We start from the raw sequence: 25,439 nt of genomic DNA, 5'->3' as shown, positions 1-25,439 counted from the left end.
TTGGCCTGGCAAGCTATGTCTATGTCAGTCTTCCCTGCTGTTATCTCCTTCCAAAGTGATCCCCTTTCATGTTCTATTCCCCCTCGGGAAAATAAAAAGGGCTATGGGCCAGCCAGATGCCAAAGCCTCATCATGTCAACAGGAATGACAAACAAAAGAATGGTCTGAGATGTACAGCACACACAGCAGCAAGAGTGATGGGTTCGGATGTGGGAAACCCCAGGCTCAAATCCCCATGTAGCTCTTAATCTCACTGGCTGGCCCTGGGCAAGTCACTCCCTGAACTCCTGCAAAAGAGGAACAGCAGACAAGTGTAAGGAAAAAATGTCCAGAGCAGAGTTTTAAGCACAGGTTTACTTAGAAAAGCAGGGGTTCTGGAGAATAACTTTGGCTTGCCACAGAGATATGTAGGGCTAGTGGGAGTCAATGTCATAGAATCATAGAATAGTAGGGTTGGAAGGGGCCTACAAGGCCATCGAGTCCAACCCCCTGCTCAATGCAGGAATCCAAGTCAGAGCATCCCTGACAGATGGCTGTCCAGCCTCATCTTGAACGCCTCCAGTGTGGGAGAGCCCACCACCTCCCTAGGGAATCGGTTCCATTGTCGTATTGCTCTAACGGTCAGGACGTTTTTCCTGATGTTCAGCCAGAATCTGGCTTCCTGTCACTTGAGCCCATTATTCCGTGTCCTGCACTCTGGCATGATGGAGAAGAGATCCTGGCCTTCCTCTCTGTGAAAACCTTTCAAGTACTTGAAGAGCGCTATCCTGTCTCCCCTCAGTCTCCTCTTCTCAAGGCTAAACATTCCCAGTTCTTTCAGTTTCTCTTCACAGGGCTTTGCTTCCAGTCCCCTGATCATCTTTGTTGCCCTCTTCTGAACCCTCTCCAGCTTGTCTAACAGCTTGTCTGTTAGAGCAATACGAGAATGGAACCCATGACCTAGGGAGGCGGTGGGCTCTCCCACACTGGAGGCGTTCAAGACGAGGCTGGACAGCCATCTGTCAGGGATGCTCTGACTTGGATTCCTGCACTGAGCAGGGGTTGGACTCGATGGCCTTGTAGGCCCCTTCCAACCCTGCTGTTCTATGATTCTATGATTCATTCATCGCTGTGGCTACTTCACAACTTGGCTAAACACACTGAAAGGCGGTAGCAGGCTCATTTCTCACAGAAGTGATTGGACTGAATGCAGCCTGAGTATTTTGTCTCATATCTTGGGTTCCACAAGGGCTAGTGTGGCCGTGGGGAAGCTGCAGGAGGGGTGGCACATCATTCCTGGCATCATCTGGCTCCTGGCTCTGCTGCACACGTGGGCTCTCCCCAGCTGGGCAACCTGACCTCGGCCTCCCTGAGGTATGGGCAGGTCCAAAAGGGAGTCTACTGCAACCAGCGTCAGAGGCTGCCTATCCCCACAAGGACAGAGCTGCTGCCAGACTGTCTCTGTGTGCGCGTGCGTGCGTGCAATGCAGGAGCTGGGGAAAGGACACTAGGAACTGGGGTCCCCAGCTTCACTTTGCAGGCAGAGATGCTGAGCAGCGTCAGCATCGCCAGGCCAGCCACAGCTCTCAACGACAATGCCCGTCAGCCCCGCCGCAGAATGGCGAAAGCCAACGGCCCTCTGTGTTGGGAAAGAGGCCCTGGAATGCTTCACTTCCCTCTTGCCCAACGTCCTCTAAAAGGCACTCGAGCCCTGGCGCAGATCAGCCTCAGCACTCCGGTCTTCTGCAAGCAGCAGCGCCATGAAGGCACGGTTCGCTCTCCTCTTGCTCGTGGGGCTCCTCACCATCGGGGCTGAGCTGCGGTCTGCAACTGGAGAAACGGGTAAGGGGGGAAGCCCGGCTGTCCAGGCCCTCCTCACCCTCCGAGGTGCTGTTTTGCAGGGACGCTTCCCGGGGGGTCCAACCACTCAAGCCAGGCCACGCAAGTGAACGCCTTTCCTATCCCACCTTTCTCAAAGGACTCACAGAATCATGGGGTGTTTCTACATTAAGCACCCCCCCCCCGCAAAACCCCACATCCTTTCCAGAGCTTCCTGCTTTCAGTGTCTTTGCGGGATGGCTTCTTTACACTCGTTTAAACTGAGGGAGTGCCTCCCTCCCTCCCTGGCATGTGTGCCAAGGGTGGGGGGGTGTGTCTTGTTTTCATAGCTTCACTTCTGCTGTACTGTTTTCTCGCAGTCCCCAGGAAACCTCTGACTTACTTCTGAGTACACATAAAATGTAAGGTTCTGCTGTAAGTCTGCACACTTGCTTGGGAGTAAGCCCCACTGAACATAATGGGGTGCTCTGAATCAACAGAGGACGTTGCTTCTGAGCTTGGTGGGGTGGGGGATCAGATGTGTCTCCCTTCGTTGCAGGGAGGCATTTTACCCTCTTCTCCCTCCAACTGAGAAATGCAGAGGCCGGAGGCGCAATCAGCAGGCGATTCTTGCCCTCACGCCTGTCAAATCTCATCCGGACTGCGCCCCCAACAACTGAAAACAAACACCCACAGCAGGCAGACACAGCGGTTTCTTCCACGATGGAAGAATTTCACGGGGAGGTCATGGCGCTCCTGTTCCGTGGGCTGGAAAAAACCCACATTTTTTGCGTTTGGGGAAAACACAAGATAGGCTGGAGGAAATGGCGGGGGACACCCTGGGGGGTAACAGCATCATCTAAAGAGCCCACAAACTTGCGAGAGAGCCATTCCAGGAGCAGGATAAAAACTATGTGTGATGGACCCATAGAATCATAGAATAGTAGGGCTGGAAGGGGCTATAAGACCATCGAGTCCGACCCCCCGCTCAGTGCAGGAATCCAAGTCACAGCATTCCTCCTCTTGAAGGCCTCCAGCGTGGGAGAGCCCACTCCCTCCCTAGGGAATCAGGTCCATTGCCCTATTGCTCCAACAGTCAGGACGTTTCTCCTGATGTTCAGCCGGAATCTAGCTCCCTGGAACTTGAGCCCGTGATTCCGTGTCCTGCACTCTGGGCTGATCGAGAAGAGATCCCGGCCTTCCTCTCTGTGGCAACCTTTCGAGTCCTTGAAGAGCGCTATCCTGTCTCCCCTCAGTCTCCTCTTCTCGAGGCTAAACAGGCCCAGTTCCTTCAGTCTCTCCTCATATGGCTTTGTTTCCAGTCCCCTGATCATCTTCGTTGCCCTCCTCTGAACCCTCTCCAGCTTGTCTGCGTCCTTCTCAAAGTGTGGTGCCCAGAAATGGGCACAGTGCTCCAGACCTAACCAGTGCCGAGTAGAGGGGAACTAGTACTTCACGTGGGGGTCTAACCACCCAGGCTAGGCCACGCAAGTGAACGCCTTTCCTATCCCACCTTTGTCAAAGGAGAAAGGACGGTTCCCTTTTAGAGCATCTCTACACCAGCCTAGATCCTGCATTTGAAACGGGGCTTTCTGTGTCGGTTTTAAATGCAGGATCACAAGGACTCCCCTTTTCACCCACTTCCTTCCCCCCCCTTCTCCCCGTATCCGAGTCTTCCATGACCTTTCATTGATCTCGCTCCTCTTCTTGCCATTTTTCCTCTTAGAATCATAGAATCATAGAACAGTAGGGTTGGAAGGGGCCTACAAGGCCATCGAGTCCAACCCCTTGCTCAAGGCAGGAATCCAAGTCAGAGTATCCCTGACAGATGGCTGTCCAGCCTCATCTTGAACGCCTCCAGTGTGGGAGAGCCCACCACCTCCCTGGGGAATGGGTTCCATTCTCGTATTGCTCTAACAGTCAGGAGGTTTTTCCTGATGTTCAGCCGGAATCTGGCTTCCTGTCACTTGAGCCCATGATTCCGTGTCCTGCACTCTGGCATGATCCAGAAGGGATCCTGGCCTTCCTCTCTGGGACAACCTTTCAAGTACTTGAAGAGTGCTATCCTATCTCCCCTCAGTCTTCTCTTCTCAAGGCTAAAGAGGCCCAGTTCTTGCAGTCTCTCTTCACAGGGCTTTGTTTCCAGTCACGGCATTGTTTCCAAGGTGATGGATTGCTTTATCATCTGCTCCAGAATTTTCCCTGGGATTGATGTCAGACTGACCGGTCTGTAGTTCCCAGGTTCCTCCTTTTTACCCTTTTTGAAGATAGGGACAACATTAGCCCTCTTCCAGTCGTCTGGCACTTCATCCATCCTCCATGATTTCTCAAAGATAATAGACAGTGGTTCTGAGAGTTCTTCTGCCAGTTCCTTTATTACTCTAGGATGCAGCTCATCTGGCCCTGGAGATTTGAACTCATTCAAAGTAATTAGGTGTTCCTTGACCATATGCCTATCGATCTCAAGCTGCAATCCTGCCCCTTCAGCCTGCACTTCGCCTTTGCCAGGGGGGTCATAGACCCTCTTTTGGGAGAAGACTGAGCCAAAGTAGGAATTGAGCAGAGTAGACTCTAGTAGACTCCGACCACCAGGTTCCTTTTATTCTTTGCTCCGTTGATTTTGCTCCAGATGCTCTCGATGGGGCTACCAAGCTCCTCCTCCTGTATTTCTGTGCAGAGATGTGTATTTTTCACATACAGTGCAACCCCACCTCCCTTTCTGTTCCTCCTGTTCTTTTTGAACAAGTTATATTCTTCAGTTGCTGCATTCCAGTCATGAGAGTCATCCCACCAAGTCTCAGTTACACCTATCAAGTCATAATTTCCCTCCTGTATTAAGAGTTCAAGTTCGTTCTGTTTGTTTCCCATACTCTGGGCATTAGTGTATAGGCATCGAAGACCATGTGCTTCATAGTCTGGCTTTCTTCCTACATGTGTCTGAAGACTATGATTGGGCGCTATCAGAGCTGTTCTCTCCGTTGCAGTGCATGCGCCTCCATCCACTGTTACCCCCAACATTACATCTCCCTTCCCCGTAGGATTCAGTTTAAGTTCTCGCAGAGAGAACTCAAGCGGAACACAAGGGGGTAAGTTGATAGCTCGTTATCTGCGATCTATTTAAAAATGGAACAAAGGGCACTGAGTGCAGGAGACGCCCTGGAGGGTCACGGTGTCATGTGAAGAGCCCGCAAGGCCCGTGACGTGATTGAGCCATCTCAATCGCAGGATAAAAGCTCCATGGGAAGAAAGCCTTAAACGCGTGCATTAATTCTGGCTGCGCTCACTGTGGTTGCTCGATCTCTGTGCTGGAGAGCCACTCCTTCCCAGTCCAGGGCTGCACGTAGCGTGGGCCATGCTCCAGGGGAGCAAAAGATCCCCTGCTCAGTGCACCGGCACCCCTTGAGCAGGCCCACCACCTGCCCCTTGCATGTGGCCTTCTGCCCCACGCCTGGGAGTCACGGAATCAAGGAACCAACCCTTCCAGCCTGCCAGCAACAGCCGTCAAAGTGCCGGGGGGGACCTGTGGGCAAACGAGTTGGGGGGGCCTGAGCCATGGGAGAGGGCACTGCTGGACCATGCAGCACTGTCTGGAAGCACCGCGCAGCACTGCTGCTTCCGGCAGGCTGCGCAGAAGCAATGCTGCTGCAGCTCCACACCAGCCTCGACCAGCCTGGCAGAGCCCGTGAGATGTGGCCATCACCTGTGCTGGCTGGGGGTGATGGGAGCTGCAGTCCAAGGCGCAGTAGGGCACCAGGCTGGAGAAGGCTGCCCTGGAGCACTCTGGAGTGGCAGCAACTTGTGTTCCTTTCAGTGCGTCCCGCAAAGCTCCTCGGAGAGTGTCCCAGGCCCTCCGGCCCTGGACTCTGCGTGGAAAGGTGCGGCAGCGATGACGCTTGTGGCCCAGGGGAAAAGTGCTGCAGCAACGGCTGTGGCCACGAGTGCCGGAAGGTCACTGGAGGTAAGAGAAGCGCATGGCTGCCAAGTCCCCCTTTCTGACCAGGGACGGCGCAGGAAGGAGCTTGGCGAACGGGCTTCACCTGTTGTCAGGGAGCTGCAGAGTGGCTCTAGATCGCCTTTCTTGGAGCCCCTTCATGCAGTGCTGAGCATGAGCGGCAGCAGTACCCCTGGCCTGTGAGTTCTGTGGCAGAGTTGCTAGGTAGGAGGGAGGGGGACAGGGAGAGGGAGCTGGAGCACAGCAAGGGTGGGGCTGAAGCTGCCCTCGCCCCCACCCCACCCCACCCCCAGCTAGCAGCCCTGCTAAAAGCTCCTGGCCTGATCCGGGAAGGCAGGTCTCACATTCTCTGCCTCTCCCTACACGAGGAGGGAGGAAGGCTGCTCCCGTAGGGAGGGGCACATGCCCAGCATCTGTGTTTGTTTGTTTCTTTGCTTGCTCTATACCCCGCCTGTCTCCCCCAAAATGGTGCTCAAAGCGCATGCCCAGCCCCGCTCCAGGACAGGAGCCGCGCATTCCAAAATCTCCTGCCTTCCCAGTGCTCATCAACCTGAAGGAGGCTTTGGACACTGAGGGGAGAAGAGCAGCCCCCCCGCCCGCCCGGGCGCACTTCCCCCTCCGCCCCTGGTAACACCAGAGTATTCTGGACCAGGCGTTCAGCACTTCACCTTACGTCCATCTAACAGGTGCAGCACTGGGGCCGTGCTGGGAGTTCTGCCCAACCCATCATCCGGCCCTCTGCCTCCTGCAGCACGCCCACAGTCCAGCGCAGGATTCTGCAGGAGAGGAGGGGGAATCCCTGTAGCAATGCCGGAACTGATGGGTGGCGTGTTTGCGCAGATGCACATGTGTGCAGACTGAATCACATGGGACGTCCTGCATGCAGCGCGGGGTGGGAAGGCACCCGGCCCGGGGCTGCTGCCCATCGCCCAAGGTACGGGCTTGGGGCTGGGGCAGCCCCGTCTCTCCTGGCACAGAGCCTGGCCTGGGATAGACCCTTCCCAACAGGCCACTCAGAAGCTTCTCAGGCCCTCTCCTCCCTTGCCAGGCCGAGAGGGGCACAGAGGGCCAACAGGCCTTGTCCCTGTGTCCACAGTCATGCCTGCATGACGCTCCCCCCAGCCCAGAGACGCACGCACACGCACACACTACGGCCCAGCCTGTCTGTGCGGGGGCTCCCAGGTCTGCTCAGTCACTGACAGGTGTCTGGGATGAGCATCCTGATGACGGCTGCATCTTCTCTTCTCTCGCAGGCACGCGCTGACCTGGGCTCCAGCGAGGATGAGCCTCTCCACAGGACGCCTCACCTGGCCGTCCAGGACTGCTGGCAAAGCCTCTCTTGCTTCTCGGGCGCTGCAGATTGGTCTTGCCTCCCTGCAGCACAGCCTTGCATGGCATGGGCTCACCCAATAAAGATGATATGAGCTCCCAGCATCACGAGCCTCTGTCTGGGACTGCAAGCTAGTGGGAGAACACGAAGGGGGCAGGGCGGGATAACTGGTCTGCTGTGCCTCGCACTGTGTACTTGGGAGGGACAGCCTCGAGGTCCGGGGGGGCAGTTTCCTCTGGTACCGATGGTGGGAACGTGGCAGGAGAGGCACTCAAAGGGCTCCTGGCAAGGATGGGGGGGTGCATTTCAGGGACCCACCACATCACAGCACACTCAGCCTGCCCTTCCGTCCCTTCTTGTTGTTTATTCGGTCAGTCGCTTCCGACTCTTCGTGACTTCATGGACCAGCCCAGGCCAGAGCTTCCTGTCGGCCGTCGCCACCCCCAGCTCCCCCGAGGTCGAGTCCGTCACCTCCAGAATATCATCCATCCACCTTGCCCTTGGCCGGCCCCTCTTCCTTTGGCTTCCACTTTCCCTAGCCTCAGCATCTTCCCCAGGGTATCCTGTCTTCTCATCATGTGGCCAAAGGACTTCAGTTTTGCCTTCAATATCATTCCCTTTCCGTCCCTTAGAATGACAGAATCATGGAATAGTGGGGTTGGAAGGGGCCTACAAGGCCATCGAGTCCAACCCCCTGCTCAGTGCAGGAATCCAAGTCAGAGCAGCCCTGACAGATGGCCGCCCAGCCTCGTCTTGAAGGCCTCCAGTGTGGGAGAGCCCACCGCCTCCCTGGGTAGCCCACTACCTCCCTTGCTCTGGCGGTGTTCTCCTTGCAAGCAGTTCGGGCCTCCGTGTTCGTTTGTCGCTGTGTTTTGGGGTTGCTGGAGCCTGCCCTTCTGGCCATGCCTTCTACCCGAGGATGGGAAGCAGCGAATTGATAGAACTTTTGCCTACGTAAGCCTGCCGTAAGCCTGCCACACTTCGTGCCAAACGCAAGGGGTCATCTGCTTTGGCGAGGAAGTGGCCTTCAGGGTTCGCACAGGGCAAAAGGGGAGAAAACATGGTGAGCGGTGGCCAGGTCCGCCATTTCCCTGCTCCTTGGGCTTGGGCAAGCATGGTGGTGCAAGATGGCGGGACGCAGTATCTTTGTTGGCTGGCTGGCTGGCTGGCTTTTCTTGGCGCCTGCCATGTTATAGCTTCTAGCAACGCTTCCTCTCTGAGGATGGGAAGCAGAAAGGAAGGAGCAAACCAGCCTAATCCCACGTGGACGTGGCAGGAGGCCCAGGGCACTTCCAGGCAGAGGGCTCCCAACGCTGCCGTCACTCCAAAGGCTCGGTGCAGCTCTTCTGTCTTTCCCTCCTTGACCGTTTTTGTGGCGAGAGAAACGGAGGGAGGAAGTGCTGGGAGCCCACAGGAGGGACAGAAACGGAAGACGGTGATGTCTGGAACCCCCACAGAAGTCTGTGCTTGAAGCTGGGCGCCTCCACCCTGGAAGCATAACTTAGCCAAACATAGATCCCATTGAAATCACAGAATCATAGAATAGTAGGCTTGGAAGGGGCCTACAAGGCCATTGAGTCCAACCCCCTGCTCAATGCAGGAATCAAGGGGGCTCTGATTTCAATGGGACCGTAGTTCAGCTAGCTTGTTCTGGATCCAACCCCCCGACTTCAGATGCATCTGGAACAGGAGAGGCTCGCAAACCCCTGCTGAATCCAGCCGCCAGGGCTCCCCCACTGCCTGCACACCTCCTGCGTCTCTTAGCCAGGTGGTTGACTACATTTGCAAAAATAAGTCTGCCGTCCTTAACGGAGGAGTGATCTGTTCTGAGATACAACAAACTCCAGGTTTCTCACGGAGCAAACGGAAACAAGACATGGGGAACAGTGACCCAGTCCTGCAACATCCATGCTGCTTGCGCCTGGGCAAGCTTGGTGGTGTCAGAGGGCACTCCCATTCAGCTCAATCCAAGCCCCCCGAAGACTTCGAGCCTCTCATGGAGCGTGGTGAGCGGTGGCCAAATCCTGCCATTTCACTGCTCCTTGCAGTTGGGCAAGCGTGGTGGTGTAAGATGGCGGGACTCACTCAGCTGAAACGAAGCACACGGCGACAAGTGGATGAGGTGGACCGCCGGGAGGATGGGTGGGTCTGGTTTTCTCTAAAAGCAACATAGATTTTGTACCAAAGCTAGTGAGTACATAAAGAGTTTCCAGACAAACAGCTGTACTGAACAAGCAGGAGGAAAACCTCATGCCACAAGGGTGTCAAGAGTGCAACAGTTGAGGGTCACAGGTCCTTCTTGAATTCCAGGACAGTAAGGAACAGCAGCAGTACTTTCTCTGCCATAACCAACTCGGGGATTAGGGCCAAATAAAAGTGACACTACATGCATTGTTGCATTAAACCTGCCTGTTAAACAAACAAACGGAAACATGAAAAGCCACTGTGGGGGAGGGTGGAGAGCATGACCGGGATCATGGCAGGTGGAGCAGAAGAGTTTAATCCTCCCCATTCTTCCCTCCCCTCCTGCTGACAAAGTCCCTCACCAAAGACTCCTCAGCAAACTTAGCAGTCATGAAATAAGAGGACAGGTCTGACTATGGATCAGTAACGGGTTAAAGAATGGAAAGCAGGGAGTGGGAACAAATGGTAAATTCTCCCAGCGGAGGGAAGTAAATAGGGGGTTCCCACAGGGATCTGTATTGGGATCAATGCTTTTCAGCCTGTTCATAAATGATTTGGAATTAGGAGTGAGCAGCGAAGTGGCCAAGTTTGAGGATGACACCAAATTATTTAGGGTAGTTCAAACAAAAAGCGATTCTGAACAGCTCCAAAAGGATCTCTCCAAAGTGGGAGAATGGGCATCTAAACGGCAAATGCGGTTCAGTGTAAGCAAGTGTAAAGCGATGCACGTTGGGGCAAAAAATCCCAGCTTCAGGTATAGCCTGATGGGATCTGAGCTAGCGGTGACCGACCAGGAAAGAGATCTTGGGGCTGTGGAGGAGAGCTTGATGAAGTTCTTGACCCAGTGTGCGGCTGCTGTAAAAAAGGCAAACTCCACATTAGGCATAATTAGAAAAGGGGCTGAGAATAAAACTGCCAGGATCATACTAAAAAGGTAAAAGTAAAGGTGTCCCCAACCAGTCGTGTCCGACTCTAGGGTGTGGTGCTCATCTCCATTTCTAAGCCGAAGAGCCAACGCTGTCCGAAGACGCCTCCATGGTCATGTGGCCGGCATGACTGAACACCGAGGTGCGTGGAATGCTGTTACCTTTCCCGCTGAAGCGGTACCTATTTATCTATTTGCAATTTCTTGCTTTCGAACTGCTAGGTTGGCAGGAGCTGGGACTGAAGACGGGAGCTCACTCCGTCACGCAGCACTCGGGTCTCGAACTGCTGTCCTGCCGACCTTCCGGTCTGCAGTTCAGCGTCCACACTTGGAATGCCGTGTCCAGTTCTGGTTACTGCACCTGAGAGAGGATACTGTAGAGTTTTAAAAAGTGCCAAAGAGGGCAACTGAAATGATCAAGGGGCTGGAGCAACTCCGCTATGAGGGAAGGTTACACCATCTTGCACTGTTTAGCTTAGAAAAACAGCGAGTAAGGGGAGACATGATAGAGGCGTCCAGAATTATGCATGGTGTGGTGAAAGTGGTTAAGGAGACATTTTTCTCCCTCTAGACCCCAGGGTCATCCCACGAAGCTCATTGGTGGGCGATTCAAGACAGAGAAAAGGAGGGGCTTCTCCACACAGCACAGAGGTCAACTATGGAATTTGCTACCACGAGACATGGTGATGGCCACCAATTTGGATGGCTTTAAAGGGGGATTAGACAATTCCTGGAGGAGAAGGCTATCAATGGCTACCAGCCCTGAGGGTTATATGCTACCTCCAGCATCAGAGGCAGTATGCCTTTGTACACCAGTTGCTGGGGAGCATGGGCGGGAGGGTGCTGTTGCACTCATGTCCTGCTTGTGGGTTTCCTATGGGCAGCTGGTTGGCCACTATGTGAGCTAGATGGCCCTTTGGTCTTATCCAGCACAGCTCGTCTTATGTTCTTATGCTCTAAGAACCAGGTGTTGGTTGCCGAGTTTCAGGGGCACAGAATGTCTCCTGATTCTTCTCGTCCTACGCATCATATTCTTCCATGCAGTAGCATCTTGCCTACTATTTTCTTCCTCCTCCTCCTGGATGGGGGGGGGGTGCATTTCAGGGACCCACCACATCACAGCACACTCAGCCTGGCCTTCCGTCCCTTAGAATCACAGAATCATGGAACAGTGGGGCTGGAAGGGGCCTACAAGACCACTGAGTCCAACCCCTGCTTAGTGCAGGAATCAGAGTAAGAGCATCCCTGACAGATGGCCGCCCAGCCTTGTCTTGAACGCCTCCAGTGTGGGAGAGCCCACCGCCTCCCTAGGTAGCCCACTACCTCCCTTGCTTTGGCGGTGTTCTCCTTGCAAGCAGTTCGGGCCTCCGTGTTTCTTGGAAATCTTCAGGAGGATCCCCTGCCTCTCATCTAAAAACCTCTCACCCTCCCTGGTAAGCAGGCGTGTACAGGGGGGCGCCTCTAGCCTTTTCACCCCTTCTCCCAGCTGAGCTACTAGCTCGCGCTTGTTGCAGGTGTGGGTCATGCTGTTCTCAGGCAGGAAGGCGAGCATGGCACACCCCCTGCAGCCACTGGAACAGCCTCCTCGGGACCCACGGGGCTGACCTCTCCAGATGACTCTGCCATGTCCCCCTCAACCTCCAACCTGCAAAACTCCCCCACGAAATGCCTCTGCTTGCTCACCCCATTTGTTCATTCCTGTCACTCACTCCCAGGACACAGAGAGCCTTCTGACAGACAGGGCTGATCTGCTCCAGTTACCCCCCGCTGCGGAAGGAAGGAGTGTTCCAGGCCGAAAGCCTGACCCTGGTTTCCCATCTGGAGATGTGGCCGCTTGAGACACGGAAACGAACTCCTCTCTCTGCTCCATTCCTTGCCCAGCCCCTTCTGGACATACCCTGAGCCAGACCTTTGTACCTTCTCGCTCACCAGCCTTGACACTGATCGGCAGCAGCTCCCCTCAGCGGTCTCAGGCTGAGCGAGTGGGATGGTTCACAGCATCACCCCAAGGCCTCTTAGCAGGAGTTTGTTGGGACCTTCTGCCTGCAGAGGAGGGCTCCAGGCGCGCCCCCCCCCCCGAAACATAGGACTGTCATCAGATCACTGGGTCCCTCTCTAGCCCCGTCTAGCCCACTCCATGTGACCGTGGATCTCTGGGCCTCAGGCAGAAGGACGCTTTCCCCATCCTCCTCTGCCGCTCCCTGGAAGCCCCTCCCCCTGATGTTGCTGCTGCAGATTGAGTGGGGGTGTTCTGCAGGCCAAGACTGTGCTCTGGCCCCTCCGCATTTGAGGGAGCTCTATGGCTCAGCGACTGGGCAGGGATGGATGTCCAATGCCCTGCAACACCCCACACAGCCCAGCTCTGAGACCAGCCTTTCGTAAGTCCACATGCATACACTGTGAGAGGGGGGAAGCCGCTGTCTGCCCCCTCAGTACTGTGCGAGAAAATGCACAAATCGCACACGTTGTCAGGCTGCTGTGCCCAGGAGCGCAAATGTCACGCCACCACGCCCGGGAGACACAAGGGAAGGGCCCCCTGCAGCACCCTGAGTCAGGGTCAGCCCATGCAGAGCACTGCCTCAACAGGAGAGAGCCAGAGGCTGGGAACAGGGGACGCTGCCTTCTACTGAGTCAGACGCCCTGGGCTCACCTAGCCCAGTACAGCCAGCCCTGACTGGCAGCAGCTCTGCAGGGCTTCAGGCAGGATCTCTCTCCCAGCCCTACCTGGAGGTGCCGGGGGTTGCGCCAGGGCCCTTCCGCGTGCCGAGCGGGGGCTACACCACCGAGTGACAGCCCCCAGGCAGAGCTCGGATCCCCAGGCCCACAAAAGCAGCGAGGGCAACAGGGAATACAACATACACGAAGCCACACCCCAAAGGCATTGCTTTATATTCCTTATATTCATTTCCTTGCATTCATTCTTTATAGTCTTTATATTCATATAAGCGTTCTTTATACGCATTCCTGACATTGACATATGCCAAACATTAATATTCAACACCCCTCCACCCCACAGGACATCTGATTTCATTTCGGTTCCAGCAAGAGCGTACAGGGGATTTGGATTTCTTTGCTTGCTTCCCCGTGTGGCTGGAAACTGTGGCTTCCTTTCCTTGGTGGATTGGGCTCCCGATATGTCACTCTCTCCTCATTGGCTAATGGGCTGGGGATTCTTCCCCTCTCACAGGGTTAACCCCACCTTTCCCCACAAGTGTGAAGCTTCTCCACCAGCCCAGCAGCACACAGCCTGCCCATGAAAGGCAGGGGCAAACTAGGTCATCCACCATTTAGCCCAGATCCTGTTGATGGGCCAAGATGCCCCATGAGCTCCTGCTCAAAGTAAGCCTGGGGGCGCTTCCAGACAGACAAGAGCTCCCGGCACCACCGGTCAAACCAGGTTGCACAGCTGTTCCTTAATGGACATGGAAGAAGTGGTGGGAAAACGGGAGGGTTACAAGTAGAATGGGACGTCCTTTGGACCTCTGCAAACGTTTTGTGAATGAGGCAGGGAGACGGCGTGATAAAAGCCTCGTCCCACGTCTGGAACTGATGGGGAAGGAAAAGGGATATGGTGGTAGCAATGCCACGGGGGGCCACAAGGAGGCAACAGAGGGTAGCTGGAGAACCGCCAGCCAGAGCCAGCCAGAAGAAAAGGCATCCCAGCAAGGGGCCTGCCCTGGGGTTCCCAGAGGGCTGCTGTGCTCCTCGCCCCCTCTGCCCACCCTGCCCCGACTGTTCCACGGCAGGGGTGGCTCAGGCTGTCCTCTGGCCAGGGAGGCTCCACGTCCAGGGCCAGACCCAAGCGTCCCGGGGGACCTTCTTTACGAGAGGCGGGCTGCGTGCGTCTCTGGAAGAGAAAGGCAAGCCGTTGGTCAGGGGTGCACAGCCCCCCCACCCCCCCGGCTGGGCTGCCCGAGTACAGTGCCAAGGCCCCTGCCCCAGAGTCCACCCAGCCTGCTGCTCCCACACAAAGGAGGGCCCCATAAGAAGGAGGGAGCTCCCCCGCCCCCGTGCTAGCTGAGCCTCTACTCAACTCAGACTGGGGCAACTCGGGCGGGAAAGGGGCAGTTAGGGTGCCTTGGAGCCTGGCCTTGGCCTGCCTGCTGGTGCCTGCACGCCATGGCTCTGGCAGCTTCCCGGCCTAGCCTGCTGCCACCCACCCCTGCTTACAGAGAAGCTCAGCTCTGCGGCTTCTTGTAGACAAAGCGCTGCTGTCTTCTCCGCACCTCCCACCACTGTCCGATAAGTCTTTTGTCCTGTGAAAGGCTGCACGGGCACAAGAGCCATGGCAGGGCAGAGCAAGAGGCTCCGGGGGCCAGCGCCTGGCTTCTTGGTCTTTTGTGTTTGCCGACTGGTGCGTCTTCGCCTGTCACTCACCGGAAGGAGCTGCACTGCTGCTGCCTGCGCCACGCGGAGCTCTGGATCTGTGCTCAGGCCTTCCCACCCTCCCAGCCAGACAACCCAGGAGGGCAGGCCAGTCTAGCGCCTTCGTGGGAACATGGCTGCGTCCTGAAGCGCTCTCACCCCAAGGCAGGTCAGCAGGCTGAGACGCCCGCTGGGCACCCCTTGCGGTGCCCACTTTGTTCTGCGTGGTTCTGCGCAAGGTCCTCTCAGAAGCACGGCTTTGGTCAGGCTCCGTCAGCTCGCTTTAATTCAGCCAAGTAGCCAGGAGCCTCCCCAGGGTTCCCATTCATTCCCCAGAGTCAGGCGATCGATCCCTTTGAGCAGACTCAGAGCATCTCTACACCAGCCTAAAATCCCGCATTTAACACGGGGCGGTCTGCTTCCGTTTTAAATGCAGGATCACGATGAACTCCCTTTACATGCGCTCCCTTCCCCTCCCCTTCCCTGCTCCTTTCCCCACTTATCTGAGTCTTCCATATGTTTCATTATACAGCCACTAGATGGCACTGTGGTCTAGCGCCTCTTATTGCTACTTTTCCTCTTTTCAGGAGGGAACTCAAGCGGAACTCAAGCGCTGTAATTTGGTAACTCATTAACGGAATAAAGGCCATTTAGTGCGGGAGACACCCTGGAGGACCCACAAACCTCCGTGAGGAACCAATCTCAATAGCAGGATAAAAGCTCCATGTGAAGAAGCCCTCAGAATGGGGTAGAACAAAGTCATGGTCCCTTTGTTTGAAGTCTATTGCTGCTGTTAATTTGGGAACCCAGTGCTGACATGCTTGCTCTCTGCTTCTGGGACCCAAGGTGGAGAGACTCTCTGTCACACAGCTCCATGGCCAGCCCAGAGCTTGCTTGGCTCCCAACCCTGTTCCGTGTGATCCTTCCTGGCACCCTCCTTCTCCTGCTCTGGTATCCAGTCTATGCCCCCAGGGCCAGAGCCTCCCCTTCCTTTTTGCTGGAACTACCTCACTGCCTTGAACCCCCAGATGGAGCCTCACCCCCTGGGGAAGCATCTGTCATGGCTTCTTGGCCAGACTCCATTCATGGTGAAGCCCCATTGCGCTACGAACTCTGCCTTCCTCCTTCGGACCCTGGCAAGCTTCGCAGACCTTCTGGGGACCCCTCGGGATCCTGGTGAGCATCACTGCTTCTGAGTTGTTGACTCTCAGCCCAGCGGAGGCTCGGCCAGGATCCAAGCAGGGAGCCGTGGACATTGTGCTGAGCTTTCCCAGGGTCCCGAGTCAAGCCCAACTGCCAGCATACACCCTTCCCTAGTTAGATTCCCTTCTCAGCCACCTTTCCCTCTGTTCTCTTGCCTCTCAACATGTTTGCTATTTTCCTCAGGGTAGTTCTAGGCTCTCTAATTCAAATTCTGTTTTTGCAACCAAATTGTTTGGCTCAGGGGTCCCTCAAAATGGCTTAGCAAGTCTTTGGGTCTCCTCATCCTTGCCTAGGAGCCCATGACCTTCTGAGCTTGGCCTGCAGCAGCCTGGCTTAGGTGTGACTGAAGTCACCACATGTCTAGGCATGTGGTGGCCTTTGAATTCAGGAACAAAAGCCCATAGACCAGAGGGCAGCCTGTGCCTGCTGAGAGTTTCCAAGTATCCATGACAAACCCTTTGTGTTGCCCTGCCTCTGAAACAAGGGACGCAGGTGTGCTGCAATGCTATTTCTTCCTCTTTCTCCTAGAATCCCTCCAAATGCATCCATCCATCCTCACCTGTGTGTGGCCCGCCCTGTGCCATCAAAACACAAAGAAAGTCCAGCTGGATGCAGCCTCCCAAAACCATCTCCCTCTTTCTCAGTCTCTGTTACTGCTCTTGGAAATAATCTTGTTCTAGGGGGTGGTAAAGTAATCAAAGCCTTCCCTTTCTTTAAACAAGAGAGCTGTGTTGACCTTTGTCACTGAGCTAATTTCCCACTGGGTTGAACTACAGTGCAGGATCTGCTGTGTGTGTGCCTCTGCGAAAGGTCCCTCTATTTCCAGGTTTCCCAGGTGCACGTGGACCCATGGGAGTTCACGTATACATGTAATGGCGACACTCGGTGACATTCTGGCCTGGTACCTTGATGGACGTTAACACAGCTCATGGAGTGGCCTGTGAAGCAGCACTTCTCCTCAGGAGGACATTCCTGGTCGTGGATGCAAGCGTTGTTCCAAACCCCTTCCAAAGGCTTCTTTATCTGTTGCTTCCTGGGGCATTTCCCAGGTTTCTCTGTAAAAGAGAGAGGGTGAGAAAGAAGGAGAAGGCTGGTTCTGGGCACTGTGTGACACTACGATGGCTGACAGTGGGGCACCCTTGTGGCAGGCTTTGGGGGTTTGGAGAACCAGCAGGAGTTTCAGGAAAGAACAACTTCCTGAGTGTCAGAGCAATACGGCAATGGAACCAATTACCTGGGGAGGTGGTGGGCTCTCCCACACTGGAGGCCTTCAAGACGAGGCTGGACAGCCATTTGTCAGGGATGCTCTGACTTGGATTCCTGCATTGAGCAGGGGGTTGGACTCGATGGCCTTGTAGGCCCCTTCCAACCCTACTATTCTATGATTCTATTCTATGACAACGGGAAGGGGCCACCAGAAAAAGGGTGCTATTGCTCTTGAGCACATCGGTTGTGCTATGTGGACACCCCCCATCACACACCTTGGCCTTCTCCACAGGTGAGTGTGACTGCAAAAGGGCCAGAGTAGCATCAGTGTCTGCAGGAGCCATGTCAGGCTGAGGGCAGACTTGAGAAACGTGGCACTCCCAAATCCCCGTGGTCCTTCCCAGCTGTCCTGGCCACATCACACATCTGGCAGCATCTAGGGGCCCAGTCCTTCCTGCAGCCTTCACCTCCATGAATGCAGACTCCACTCCACTCTCTGGCAAGGAATGCAAAAGCCAGAGCTCTGGGTAAGAGGCACTGCAGAGTTTAGACCACAGAAGGGGATGGAGGCAGATCTCTGGCCACAGCCAGGTACACAGCCTGGATGTTGTCGATCACTAGCTGAATATGAGCCAACAGTGTGATGTGGCTGCAAAAAAGGCCAATGCTATTTGGGCTGCATTCATAGAAGCATCGCTTCCAAATCCCGGGAAGTATTTGTTCCCCTCTACTCAGCACTGGTTAGGCCTCATCAGGAGTACTGTATCCAGTTCTGGGCACCACACTTTAAGAAGGATGCAGACAAACTGGAGAGGGTTCAGAGGAGGGCAACCAAGATGATCAGGGGACTGGAAACAAAGCCCTATGAAGAGAGACTGAAAGAACTGGGCATGTTTAGCCTTGAGAAGAGGAGACTGAGGGGAGACAGGATAGCGCTTTTCAAGTACTTGAAAGGTTTTCACAGAGAGGAAGGCCAGGATCTCTTCTCGATCATCCCAGAGTGCAGGACACGGAATAATGGGCTCAAGTGACAGGAAGCCAGATTCCAGCTGAACATCAGGAAACACTTCCTGACTGTTAGAGCAATACGACAATGGAACCAACTACCTAGGGAGGTGGTGGGCTCTCCCACGCTGGAGGCATTCCAGACGGGGCTGGACAGCCATCTGTCAGGGATGCTCTGACCTGGATTCCTGCACTGAGCAGGGCGTTGGACTCGATGGCCTTGTAGGCCCCTTCCAACCCTACTATTCTATGATTCTGTGAGTCTGGATCCACTTCAGCCCAGTCTGGCCCCAACTTGATCTATCTTGGCAAACTTTGCTAACATCCCTGTTCACATTAATGGGCATCTGTTGCAGCAGGGGCTTGTGCAGACAGCTAGATCTGTGAGTGTACAAAAGCTTGCATTTGCCTGTACCCTGTATTGTGAGTATGTCTGATTATCTTTTAGCAGGACTAGCACCAGCAGGTGGAAATTGCAGGGAAGCAGATTTTGGTTAAACATTTGGAGACACTTCCTAAGAGTGAGAGCTGTTCAGCAGTGGAGCAGGGTGCCTCGAAAGGTGCTGGGATCTCCTTCACTGGAGGTATTGAAGCAGAAGGCACCTGTCAGGGATGCTGCAGCTGCACCGTACATGGCAGAGCCCGCCCTGAACAGAGGACTTTTGAGGTCCTGTCCAATTCTGCAATTCATAAAAGGTCGGGTCCGTCGTGGTGCTTTTGCCTGAAGGGAGTCCACGGCTTGACAAAAGGATGTTCATGTTCTTTTAGTAATGCTGTGGATGATTCCATGACTGGCAGTTCGCTTGCATGGTGCACCTTGGGGGACCGTGTGTGAAAGAAGCGACAGTTGGCAGCTTTGCATTTGGAGACCCAGAGGGCAGGACAGTGAGGCTGGGGGCTGGCGAAGGCGAAGCAGCGTGGGCTGGAGGGTCTCTCTCTGGGGATCGACCCGCCCGAGTTGCCCCAGACTGGATCAGCCCCCTTGCAAGAAGGCCCCCACTACCCTCTGCTTGAATGCTTGCAAACAGAGGAAATCTTGCGAGGACCCCGCAGCCTCCCCCGTGCTCTCCCGTGCCACGGAAGCTAATCCCCGCAGCGCTGCCCCGGAACCGCTCGCCTCTCAGGGGAGCTGGGGAGCAGGCGGCACCCCGAGCGCCCCTGTCACGCGCCACTGCAGTGCCCCTGTTTGCAACCCTTAAATGCTGACCCACAAGTCTGACAGGGGCGGCTGAGTCGGAGCCGATGCAGCCTTCAGGAGAGAGACGCGGCCCTGCTTCGGGCGCAGCAGAGAAGCGGCCCGACGGGGCTGCCTCCCCCGCGAGGCTTTCGGGAAGGGAGATGTCCCGCAATAAGCCCGCGCGGCTTGTCTGGGCACCCGCGGCCGCTGCGCCCCACAGTGCCTGATCGCCCCCACGCCTCCCCCCGCTCCACGCGGCCCCAGGCTGGGGCCAGTGCTCTGTTACCTTCCAGGGGCGGCCCGCAGACGCGGCCGCAGCCCGACTCGCAACACTTCTCCGGCCCTCTGCAGTTGGCGTCCTCCTCGCAGGCCGTCTCGCACGCTGGCGGCCCGTGCAGCTTCTTCAGCGGCGGCGGCGGGCAGAGCCCGGGCTTCTCTGGGCCAGAAGAAAGGCAGGGTGAGGGGTCCCTGCCGGGCAGGGGGGGTGTTTCCCGCCCGGCTTCTCCAAGCCCACGCTGGGAGGAACACGTCGGGGGGGCCTCTGGGCCAAGGGCGCCTTCGGTACCCTTCGGTACCCTGCGGCAGAGCAACGCGTGTCAGAGGAGGCCTGGCCCCCCCTCGTGAGAAGCACCTGCTGGGTCGGACCACGGGCCTCTCTAGCCCCGCGCCCTGCTCCGCGGCGGCCAGCCGACGCCTCTCCGCAGCCGCCGGGCAGGGCAGGCGCGCAGCAGCAGCCCCCCGCTCGCGCTCTCCGGCCCCGGGGCGAGAGCCTGCCTTGTCCCAGGCCCGCGCCAGGCCCGCTTGAGGCAGCCCCCGCTTCCGCTGCCGGCCAGCCGAGCGCTCTCCGCTCCGCGTCGCGAGTCGCGCCGCCCGGCCCCCGGCGGAGGAAGAGCCGCTCCTCCTTCCGCCCGCGCGGCGGCTGGGCGCCTCCTCCAGGCGGGCGCGGGGCCTCGGGAGGTCCGCCCACGCCGCCCGGACGCGGCGGCGGCTCGGCTGCTCTCTGAGCGGGGGGGCCGCCGGAGCCCGCCCCGCCCCGCCCCGGGCCTCCCGCGCCCCTCCTCCGCCCGCTCCCGGCGTGGCGGACGGAGCACAGCTACCTCTGCTGGGGGGCGCGCAGCGATAGCGGCAGGCGAATTCACAGCACTTCTGGTCTCCGGGACACTCCCTGTCCCCCTCGCAAGCCACCTGGCACGGTGGCTCGAACAGCCCGTTGGGGGCCGCCACGCAGAATCCAGCCTTCCCTGCGAGCGAGAGAGGGGGAATGGGGGGCTGCGTTACGCAGAGAGGGCAGCCCCAGTTCCAAGCACGATTCAGGCCCCCCCCGGCGCCGGCCGTGGCGCGCTTCTGCGCTGCCAGGAGGGCACCCCCACGCCATGCCGGGGGGGATGCACGGGGGCAGAGCCGGTGTGTTCATCGCCTGTGCCCCCCTCCCGCTCCCGCTCCTCAGGGGCGCGTTAAAGCACCCTGGCTGTCTCCTCCCGGCGCCTGGGACACGAGGGCAGGCGGGCTGTCCTGGCCGCGCCAGCCCTTCAGGGCAGCCTAGCAGATCTGTGCCCCGGCTGCTCACGGGCGGCGCGGTCCGGTGCACGGGAGGCAAGTCCCCCCCCGAGCCTCAGTTTACTATTTGCAGAATGGGCACCATGGTGACCCACCCGCCTCGCAGGGCTGTAAGGTCGCCAAGCATTTTGACGGAGAAACACGTTATATAAACTGCAAGCAGGCAGGGAAGGACTTTCTGGGACTCTTGACTAGATGAGTGACTGGGCGGGGGGGCTGCTTGGGCGGGCAGGCTATGACAGCTTCGGCTCTTGGGCGGCATGGAAATAAATAAATAAATGAACGAACCATACAACGCACGCGGGATTGCGATGGGCTGTCTGCACGACAGCCCGTCCTGTGCGGCGTATCACTACCCGCCGCCCAGATCAGTGGGTGGAGCATGATGGGGTGTTGCCTGATTCGACCGCCCATTGTCCACCGCCTCCGCGACAGCCCGCCCTCGCCGTGAACCTTCGTGGGCTGCCTGCCAGGTGTTAACAAAGCACCTAGGGAGCCTTTGCGGCCGCTTCTTACTGCACTGCGTGGGCGCGGGAGCTCCTGCACGTTTGCAGCCATGGCCAGGTGTGTACACCGGATGTCACAAGGCAATGTGTTTTCAAGCCGGTATAGGTGGAAATGTTTTTGGAAGGGGCACACGCGGCTCTTGCGCAAGTTCAAAAGTCCACTCTTTCTCCCCAAAAGCAAAGCAAGGCCTGCCCTGCCCTGCCCCGCCAGTCACCCAAAGGGCGCAGCGACTGTCCCAGCACCCATGTGTGTAGCGGCCACAAGTATGGATCCCTTTCCCTGTTAAATAGGCCGTGAATTGGCGATCTTGCACAAGTTCAGAAGTTAACTCTTCCTCACCCAAAGCAAAGCAGTGCCTGCCCCGGTGATTGCAACCCTGCCCCCAGCCCCAAAGTCACCCATGATCCCAAGCCAACTCTCCCTATTGCATATGCACTGACCTTGGAGTGGGGCCTGAGTGCAGGGCAGTTAGAGCTGTGTTCAGCCACCTCCTTAGCAATATATTCAGAGGAGCTGATGTTAGGGTGGCTGCTCCTTAGCTGCTCCTGCATGTTGTGTGTGTCCCCCGCCCCGAAAATAGCAAGCCGATCATTCCCGCTGCCTCCAGGAAACCCTTCTGCCACTGCACCATTCCAGGCAACTCCTTCAGCAGACATTGCCACAGTGAAAGTAACCCTGAGGCTGCTGCTGCTGGACACGCAGTGGCAAAGGTGTGCTGGCTGAGCGCAAGTGTAGCGCAGCAGGAAAAGGAGGATGTGGTGCTGGCACACTCCTCCCAAAAATGTAGAGGGCTACTCCAAAGCAGCACCATGTCCCAAGGAGCATACCGCTCTGGAATTTCTACACCTATGGGACACAGTGGCACTGTTGTGAGACATCTTAGACAACTCTGGATTTCCTGCGTTAAGGAAAAGGATGGGAGGAGCATGAAACATTTGGGCTGTTTACAAATGGTTGACAATGTCATGTGGACCTGTATGAAACTCAGGCAACAAACATGGTGATAGCAGAGCCTGGAAGACCACCTGTCGTGGAAGCTGTAGCTGCACCTTGCAAAGCCTGCATTGAGCAGGGGGTTGGACTAGATGATCTCTAAGATTCATAGAATCATAGAATAGTAGGGTTGGAAGGGGCCTACAAGGCCATCGAGTCCAACGCCCTGCTCAGTGCAGGAATCCAAGTCAAAGCATCCCTGACAGGTGGCTGTCCAGCTTCATCTTGAATGCCTCCAGTGGGGGAGAGCCCACCACCTCCCTAGGTAATTGGGTCCATTGTCGTATTGCTCTGAGAGGAAGTTTTTCCTGATGTTCAGCCGGAATGTGGCTTCCTGTAACTTGAGCCCATTATTCCGTGTCCTGTTTGCTCATCAGGATATCATGGGGCACTTTTCGAAAGCTTTGCTGCAGTCGAGGTACATCAGTCCACAGCATTCCCACAGTCCACAAGGGAGGTTACCTGATCCAAAAATGAGATCAGATTCATCTGGCAGGACTTGTTCTTGACAAATCCATGTTGGCTTCGAGTAATCCCTGCATTGTTTTCAAGGTGCTTGCAGATGGATCGCTTTATCATCTGCTCCCGAATTTTCCCAGGGATTGATGTCAGACTGACCCGTCTGTAGTTCCCAGGTTCCTCCTTTTTGCCCTCTTTGAAGAGAGGGACCACATTAGCCCTCCTCCAGTCATCTGGCACTTCCCCCATCCTCCATGATTTCTCAAAGAGAATAGACAGTGGTTCTGAGAGTTCTTCTGCCAGTTCCTTCATTACTCTAGAATGCATTTCATCTGGCCCTGGAGATTTGAACTCCTTCAAAGTAATTAGGTGTTCCTTGACCATATGCCTGTCGATCTCAAGCTGCAATCCTGCCCCTTCAGCCTGTACGTCGCCTTTGCCAGGGGGGTCATAGACCCTCTTTTGGGAGAAGACTGAGCCAAAGTAGGAATTGAGCACCTCTGCCTTTTCTTTGTCATCTGTTCTCGTTTTGCCATCCTTATTTAATAGCTGAACCACCATTTCTTTCCTGTCTTTTGCTATGCACACAGCTGAAGGAAGCCTTTTTGTTTTGTCCATCCCAGTTCTTTGATTCTGTCAGCAGAGGTTGGGGCAGCCTCCCTACTCCAGCAGGAACTTGGTCCAGTCTGGTCAGTGCACAGGCAGGGAGCTCAGCTACTCCCCTCCAGGGGTTCATCAGCTGACAGTGCACGGCGGGTCCTGCGACAGGACCTCTCAGCTGGGGCCTGGTCTGGCCTCTGCAGAGTGGAGCCCTTGCAGTATAAGCAGGTCTGCCTCAACACTAGCCCCCCTTCCCCCTCCTCCCCCAGGACAGCGTTCCTGACATGTCTTTTTTGCCCCCCAAACACAATTCTAAATAGACACCCTCTTTTCTGAGCCTCCCGGGTTCCTGAAGCTCCTGCCTTATTTTCCTGAGGTTGGAGCGGAAGGGCCTTTCTGGCTCAGCTGCCCCGACAGCAACCAGGAACAGGTCACACCCCAGCAAGCACTGCCGAACCCAGCTGTGGGTGAGCCAAAAAGCACCACCCTGCCCAAATAACAGGCCAGCCCTGCTCTAGCCCCCATCGTGTCTTGATCTCCCTTTGCTGCTGGGGAGGAGACGCCCCTTCCCTTATTTATTTTATTTATTACATTTCTATACCGCCCAATTGCCAAAGCTCTCTGGGCGGTTCACAAGAGATTGTGAACCACAATGCCCCCCCCCCCCCCCCGCGGTTGGAGCCAGGCTCCCCATGCCGAGCACTCACCTTTCTTCTCCTCCCCGTAGTCTGATGCCTGAGCACTGCCCCGGAGCACGAGGAGCCCCATTAGGGGCCAGAGGACGGTCAGCTTCATGGTGCTGTTGGGATTCAGGCCGGCTCGGGACAGCCAGATGTGAACCTTGCAGAGGAGTTTTACATTCCTGCAGGGGTGGGGCCACCTCCCACTGACCCACCTGGCTGGCTCAGCTGGCTCCTCCCCGTGCTGACTGAGGTGGGGCAGTCAGGGTTGGCCCCTCCTTGGGCTATGGGGGAGGGTGCAGCACAGCGTCCAACACTCGCACTCCTCTGCGGGCCCCACCCCGCTCTGAGCCATGGAGGCTCCAGTCCGGGCACATCTGTCTCTGCTGCTCAGCTGTTTTTAGGATGCCTGAGGGACCCCTGTGCATTTCCCGCTGCTGCTGCTGGAGGACCCTCCTGGGCTATCACCTGCTCTCCACCACCATCAAAAGGGAGAGAAGTCCCACTCGAGTTTCGACATGTGGGTTCTCTGAGCCGGTATTAGGAGTTGGGGTGGAGGGAAGAAGCATGTGAGCAGAGGGATCTGCCTTGTCCCCCTCACCCAGGGCCGCCCGACTTGGCTAGCAGCTGCTCCCCAAGGTCTCAGGACGGGTCTTTCCCTGCCCTGCTGGCTGCATGTGGCAGGGGCTGAACTTGGGACCTTCTACATGCAAAGTCCAGCACTGACCACAGCGCTCCCAGGGGCTGCATTATGCCTGAACCAGTCAGGCGGGGCCTGGTGGCTATATTTTAATAGACTGTTGCGGGTGCCCAGAGTGGAGCCCACATTTGCTCAGATCCTGGGACCAGCCAGTTTAGATACCCGTCCACATGGCAACTCCCCACATCCACCTGTGATGCCTAGTGAGACTTCTTGCCATGTGGATCCTTAGTGTATGCCTTCTAGGAGTACAGCCCAGAGGCAGGGAGCAGAACAGCAAAAAACTAAATATTCATAGGTTTACAGAGCAATCCTATACTTGATATGCCAAGGGGCCATAGGATTTGGTGGAGGCCCCTGCTATGCCAGTGAAACCTGAGATACACCATTGATGTGAAAGACACCCCAGCAGAATGCTCTGACCACTGATTGGCTTTGCTGGCAATGATATGCCAGTGAAGCTGCTAAAACAGAGCGGAGTGGCCTCCTCTCGTCCTCATGATCGCCCATGAGGACAAGCCCCCCACATCCTGAGGAGGTCACATTACCATCCTTGGACTCCAACTCTAAAGCAGCCACCACAGTGCCCGCACCTCTGTGTCATCACAGTCAAAGACTTCTGAAGCAAGCAGGGCTCCTGTGAGAGGGCATTCAGCCTGGGGGCAGAGCCAACAGCCTAAACCACAACCCTGCTTAAGGCTCCGTCAGAGCCTGCTAGTGGCTGGAGCAAAGCGCTACTTAGGCTGGTCAGGGCCCTAGCCCCGTGCAGGCCTAGCAACCTCTGCCTATCTGACCACGT

At 56.4% G+C, this 25,439-nt stretch overlaps 2 protein-coding genes across 3 annotated transcripts; one reads left to right on the top strand and one right to left on the bottom strand.

Annotated features, from left to right (window-relative positions):
- Positions 1–1,509: 1,509 nt before the first annotated feature.
- On the top strand, positions 1,510–7,182 carry LOC146349104 (WAP four-disulfide core domain protein 18-like). Its single transcript, XM_084854964.1, has 3 exons — positions 1,510–1,821; positions 5,609–5,755; positions 7,003–7,182. The coding sequence occupies exons 1-3, from the start codon at positions 1,740–1,742 to the stop codon at positions 7,011–7,013; spliced, it is 240 nt and encodes a 79-aa protein (XP_084711090.1). The 5' UTR covers positions 1,510–1,739; the 3' UTR covers positions 7,014–7,182.
- A 5,856-nt stretch (positions 7,183–13,038) lies between these two features.
- Positions 13,039–24,090, bottom strand: LOC146349103 (uncharacterized). 2 transcript variants are annotated; one of them, XM_084854952.1, is made up of 5 exons: positions 23,968–24,090; positions 20,242–20,385; positions 19,431–19,580; positions 16,662–16,811; positions 13,039–14,035 (listed from the first exon to the last, which is right to left on the bottom strand). In XM_084854952.1, exons 1-5 carry the CDS (start codon positions 24,053–24,055, stop codon positions 14,010–14,012), a joined length of 558 nt encoding a protein of 185 aa, XP_084711078.1. In that variant the 5' UTR covers positions 24,056–24,090; the 3' UTR covers positions 13,039–14,009. The 2 variants fall into 2 exon arrangements, with proteins under 2 accessions (XP_084711078.1, XP_084711077.1); XM_084854951.1 differs by lacking the exon at positions 13,039–14,035 and having other exon boundaries at positions 16,487–16,811.
- Between the last annotated feature and the right edge of the window lie 1,349 nt (positions 24,091–25,439).

The sequence above is a fragment of the Heloderma suspectum genome, chromosome 4 (assembly GCF_057233095.1).
Source record: "Heloderma suspectum isolate Gila_16-S chromosome 4, 16-S_ref, whole genome shotgun sequence".
Taxonomy (NCBI): domain Eukaryota; kingdom Metazoa; phylum Chordata; class Lepidosauria; order Squamata; family Helodermatidae; genus Heloderma; species Heloderma suspectum.
The sequence above is the reverse complement of the archived record's forward strand: the minus strand, read 5'-3'. Positions and strand labels throughout refer to the sequence as shown.